Source organism: Vanessa tameamea, chromosome 29, assembly GCF_037043105.1.
Source record: "Vanessa tameamea isolate UH-Manoa-2023 chromosome 29, ilVanTame1 primary haplotype, whole genome shotgun sequence".
Classification (NCBI taxonomy): Eukaryota; Metazoa; Arthropoda; class Insecta; order Lepidoptera; family Nymphalidae; genus Vanessa; species Vanessa tameamea.
The window spans coordinates 1,107,193-1,113,070 of NC_087337.1; the positions used below are offsets into that span (position 1 = coordinate 1,107,193).

Genomic DNA, 5,878 nt, shown 5'->3' on the forward strand with positions numbered 1-5,878 from the left:
GACACAAGTCACAAGTGATACGTCCGTGGCGATTGAAGGTCGTCTAAAAAGGTTTTATTAAAAATGCACTTGTGACTGTGAATATATAAAATGGGTGTTTTTAAATACATAACTGTGTTATTTATATTGATTGAGTGTGTACTGTGCAAAAACAGAACGGGTAAGACTATTTTATTCTAGTTTAAATCCTCTGTCTTTTGATTATTATAGCAAAAGTATTAATACGCTTTTAACGTCGATAGTCTGCAAAGCGGGGGAAACTATGAAGCTCAGATTATATAATATTATTATATACTAAAACCTTCTCCAAAACGCGCTGTTTATTTATTTAAATTATATTTAATTTAGGGCCGACCTTAACCATCTTGGCTTGCTAGACAAGCATTTGGCGCCATTTTAGTGTCAAGAGTCCGGTTGATTTTGGGGCGGTTTTTGACCAGAGTAGAAATCACGGACTATATTTTTTCGTATATATCGAGCTTATGTGATCGTTGACCGACTGTAACGATGCACAGAACACAGTTTTAGGATGTACAGCACGATAGGCAGAAGACTCGAGATCTCGGCGCCCTCCTCAAATTCCCGGTCCCAGGCCGTTGCCCCATCGCGTCTACCCTGAAGGCCGGCACTGATTTAATTTAAGTTTTGTGTATATTTTTATTTAGGCGTTACAAAAGATACGTCCTACAATAAATTTATATAATTCAAGATCAATGATTCAGTCTCGTTGATTCATACAGGATATTGAAATTTAATTTTTGTATAGTTTTCTATTTAGTCTATTCGTGAAAATGTATAACTATGTTTCTTGTTGAATATAATTTACGAATTGGTGATTTATGATTCAATTTAAATCTGTAAAATTACGATCCAAAAGTTCTTGTACGATCTTGAATAAGTATAATTTTTTTATATGTGAAAAAGGGTGTCTTCTCGTTTTTGAGTCGTTTAAGTGACTTAACTTTTGGCTGACCTTTAGCTTATGACGTAGGTAGGTAATCTTAATTGCTTATCTAATAATGTCATTTTTTTTTTAAATAAAACTTATGATTATTTCTTTCGTTTGTTAAATGAAAAAAAAAAGATTAACTACTAACACTCAAAATTGTTATATTATTTACTAGTTTTCGTCCGTGGCTACGCCCGCATTTTAGGAGTTAGTCAGGTGTTAGGCATGAAAAGTCTATGTCCCCCTCCCCTTTGAGTTCCAATTAGCTTCATACAAAATTTCATCTAATGCAGTTCATCGGTTTTGTCATGAAAGAGCAGACAGACAGGCCGATAAAGTTACTTTCACGCTTATAATACGAGTACAGATCGTACTTATATATTAACGCCACCGCAGCAAATAAAGGAGGTTTATTCCTCCTCACGATTTTGGGAAAACAGACAGGCAATAATCTACAGATATCGATTCTTGAGAAATAACTCAACATCTCTGATGACGAGTGAGTTGTGTGCCGTTCTTCACTTTTCTTAGAACCGTTATAACCAATATTTCTTCGGCAACCCCAAATGCCGTCGAAACATTGTCATCAAACTACCAAAGCACAATACTAGATTGGCTCCAGACGAAGCAACTGAAAGGTCAAAAGCATTGACTCGTATCCTTGTAAATCAAAACTGTTTTTGAAATAATGTCCTTCTTATTATACTGTGTTTTTAGGAACACCATGTAGCGAAGATGACTTGACTGGTGTTTGCAAAAGGATATATCAATGTCCATACGCTGTGAACTTAGTCGACGGTGAAGAAAAGAAAGCTCCTGTAAGTTATTCGGTTGTAGTGCTTTGTGTAAGCCCGGTTGGGTACCACCCTCTCATCACATGTTCTACGACCAAGCTGAAATACTCAGTATCGTTGTGGTTTGATGGTGAGTCAGAGAGTAACATTCATCACTCAATCACAAGTGACATAACATCTTACTTTTCAAGATTGATCACGTGTTAACAATGTAAGAAATGGTTAATATTTCTTACAGTGGCAATGTATATGGGCGGTGGTGAACAATTACACCATCAGGTGGTCCAATCAGGTATATGAAATAAAGTAAGTAAGTAAGTAAAGACGTTTTAATGCCAATTACTGTTGGGCTGCTGTTACTAAGAACTGAGATGTCCGAGATGAACCGATGATTTCGGGTTCAAACCCAGGCAAGTACCACTGAATTTTCTGTGCCTGCCTGGGTTTGAACCCGAAATCATCGGTTAAGATGCACGCGTTCTAACCACTGGGCCATCTCGGCTTGTAACTCAGTAGATACTGTATTATTTACATACTGTGATTATTGTATCCAAATCAAATTGTAGACAATTATTGTGTTTCTATTACCTTCATAAGTCGAAATATTAACCATTCCTTACATCGCCAATACGCCACCAACCTTGGGAACTAAGATGTTACGTCCTCGTGCCTGTAGTTACACTGGCTCACTCACTTTACAAACTTCAACATGACCATTGGACCATCTTGACTCAAATTTGAGATTTGGCCTTGTTTGAGAACCAATAATTCCTATTATTCTGGTTTTTCGAAAAGAACGCGAATATTTTCAGACATGTGCGTTCGATGGCTTGGTCAGAATTGTATGCTGCCCTTCTCAAAATCTCCTTTACCGGACGGGTGTTTTGAAGGATTACTTCAAGGGATCGAACGATGGAGTCATCAGATCAAAGGATATGGTAATTAGACTTTTTTGTTGTTGAGTTAGTTAGATAAATACTTGGCATCAAAACCCTGTAACATTTATTAACTATATCATTACGTATTTCAGACCTGCCGTTACGAAGGCAAGCAGCCAGTTCTCTGCTGTCAGAACACACCAGACATACCAGACCCACCAGAACCAAAACAATGTCCTCCACTGTCGCAACCGAAGTTAAAAACAAAGGTTCAACATTTCGCTTGGCAAAGTAAGTTTTTTTTTAATTTTTATACTGTAAGTAGGCTAAATGGGCCATCAATAGTACGTGCTCACTATCGTCTACAGCGATTGGTCCAAGAAATATTAACCATTCCTTACATCGCCAATTCGCCACCAAACTTGGGAAATAAAATGTTATGTCCTTAGTGGTTTCAGTCACACTGGCTCACTAATATTTTGAACCGAACTAAGTTTTGTTGTTTGCTGGAAGACTGTGATGAGTGGGTGGAAACCACCCAGATTGTCAATAAAGGCCATTAAATTAATGGTATAATTGTTATAGTCAATGACGTATGAGTATCTGGCAAGTCACGATCGAGTTCTGTGGTGAGTGACGAGTTCGTTCTTAATACCATTATGTTACTAATTTGAATTTCAGAATGTGTGAACTACCAACGATACTTCAACAAATGCATCTCGATGAACGACCATCCGAACAGTTTCGAAAGAATAAACACTTGCGGTATACCGAATAACAATACAGTGTTCAGAATCTTTGGCGGTACCCCAGCTGTGCCCAAACAATTCCCACATATGGTGAGAGAACTTTAATCTGAATCTAAATATATCGAACGAGAACATGAAACTCGAGCTCGTGACGTCAAAAATCTTAATTTTAAAGCGGGTGCAACTTTATACAATAAAATTATACACTAAAACCTTCTCCGAAACGCGCCATTAATTCTGGTATTATACGAGAATATATTGGTTTAGTAGATTTTTCAGGAAGGCATTACCAAACTATAAATTGAATCATTTATAAATTGAAGATTGTTATGTTTGATCTGTTCATTGTATCATAAGAGAGACAGCCTCCATGTAGAATACCCTCTCAGGCGGTTTCTGAATGTCAGATTTGAACTTTGCTGGTCGTTCTATGCTATCCCCAAATATTTCAAATTAGTCTGAGTAAACTTCCTTTTTGGGATGATGATGCTGTGCAGGTATCATCTTTCTATCTAAATAGAACTCTGTTCAGTTCCACCCATTTTTGGTGCTCGTTCCAAAATAAAATGTTGCACATCGTTATAGAATATATTTACATTAAATATAATCTCGAAATTATCTGATTCATGAATTTTTAGGCTGTTGTCGGCTGTCACAATTCGATCTACACCGAAGATGTGGACGTTATTTGGGTGGGAGGAGGATCGCTGATCAGTGAGAAGTTTATACTAACTGCTGCGCACGTTTTGGTAGAAAATTTGCAGTAAGTACATTCAAAGATTATAGATTCTATCTCGTTTCATCTTTAAAGTTTCACATATAACCTGCTCCTCAAAGGGGAGAGGCCCTAGCCCAGCTGTGGGATATTTAAAGGCTGTTACTGAGTTATACAAATATTATATATTTATAATGGCTTCCGGAATAGATACTTAAATAGCCATACTGTGAAATATATAGTTTTGGCCATATCATAGATATCATATTAAGGCCATAGACCATTAGTATGTTTAATAATTAATTAATTGTATACCTATAACAGTACGAAGATGTTATTGCGTGGTTTTTACTTCTAGAAGTAAGTTATTTATATCTTATCAAAAAAAATTTTCCAGCGGCCGCATTCGTTACGCGATGATGGGAACTCTGAACAAAACTGACACAAAATCAGGCATTCTCTACAATGTTATAAGGATAATAAACCACAAAGCTTATCAAAAAGGGGCAAAGTTTCACGACATAGCTCTCTTGGAACTCAACGAGAGGTGAGATCGAATCGAAGGTTCTGGAACTTTTACATTACATAAACATGTACGAGAGCCGGAAATTCATAGTTGTCATGTCGAAAGTTTCAGCCTTATCTATATTAAAACATGACGGCGTTTATTTCCGTCACTGTAAAAACTACTAAACCTATATGCATAAAATTAAAATTAATTTTGTTCGGTCAGGGTGAAGTTCAACGAATTCATTCGGCCAGCTTGCTTGCCGGTACCTGGACGAGAGCTGGAAAAGGGGTTGAGCATAGCCGGATGGGGAGAAACGGATGACAGGGGGAAAGGATCAGAAGTCCTGCTTACTGTAAGATGAAAAATAAGTTAAAAAAAAGAAAGTTAAGTCTCCTCGGTGGTAAGACCCCCTCGTATGCCAAACGTCATGGTTTCTTTCTCCTTTCTCAGTCCGTCATCTCCAGAGCCGCTCTAGGGAGTATCCCTTATGTGTGCCTATATTTAATTATTGATTTTCTTTAAAATATCAAATTCGTTGTTTCTTTACCTGGTGGCTATACTTTTTTAATAATTTTCCAGGCAAGTGTTAATGAGGTTAGACATATTTGCGAAAACAGATTCGACAGCGGCACTTTTACACCGGAGTCTATGATATGCGCTTCAGGGGACGTTGGGACGAACTCAAGTGACGCCTGCAAGGTAAAAACGGAGGATTTTGAAACTTTAGTGTGGCATTAAACTAATTCAAGGTTATCTATGTGCCAATGTTATTGTAATATAAATGTTACTTGGTGGTAGTTCTTCTGAATCGTCGGATACTCCATCGCCGAAGTAATATTGTTTTCTGATTTGAACGAACCACAGTAACTACAAGCACGAGGGACATAACTTAGTTCTCTGGGTTGGTGGAGTGTTGGTTATATGAGGAATGGTTAATATTTCCCGCAGTGCCAATATACATTTTTGACCAACTAACATCAGGTTGACCATTGTCTGTAATCAATAGAATTTTCTAGCTGATAAAATGAGTTTGCCTACCAATAAACTGATGTTATTTCCATTATTTTTCAGGGTGACAGTGGAGGTCCTTTGATGGCCAAATTCACAAATCTGAACTGCTCCTACTCGATAGAGGGGGTCGTGTCCTATGGACCACGGTGTGGACAAAGCGTCGGCGTATACACTCGTGTGTCGTATTATTTAGACTGGATAGTAGAAAATGTCTGGCCAGAGGAATTCCGGGCTTATAAAGAGATGATTAAAAATAAATAATCAAAATGAA

At 37.5% G+C, this 5,878-nt stretch overlaps 1 protein-coding gene across 1 annotated transcript; it reads left to right on the forward strand.

Annotated features, from left to right (window-relative positions):
• On the forward strand, nucleotides 1-5,878 carry LOC113399268 (phenoloxidase-activating factor 1-like). Its single transcript, XM_026638361.2, has 10 exons — nucleotides 1-160; nucleotides 1,667-1,767; nucleotides 2,556-2,681; nucleotides 2,774-2,912; nucleotides 3,303-3,460; nucleotides 4,009-4,133; nucleotides 4,483-4,632; nucleotides 4,819-4,948; nucleotides 5,176-5,295; nucleotides 5,668-5,878. The coding sequence occupies exons 1-10, from the start codon at nucleotides 91-93 to the stop codon at nucleotides 5,866-5,868; spliced, it is 1,320 nt and encodes a 439-aa protein (XP_026494146.2). The 5' UTR covers nucleotides 1-90; the 3' UTR covers nucleotides 5,869-5,878.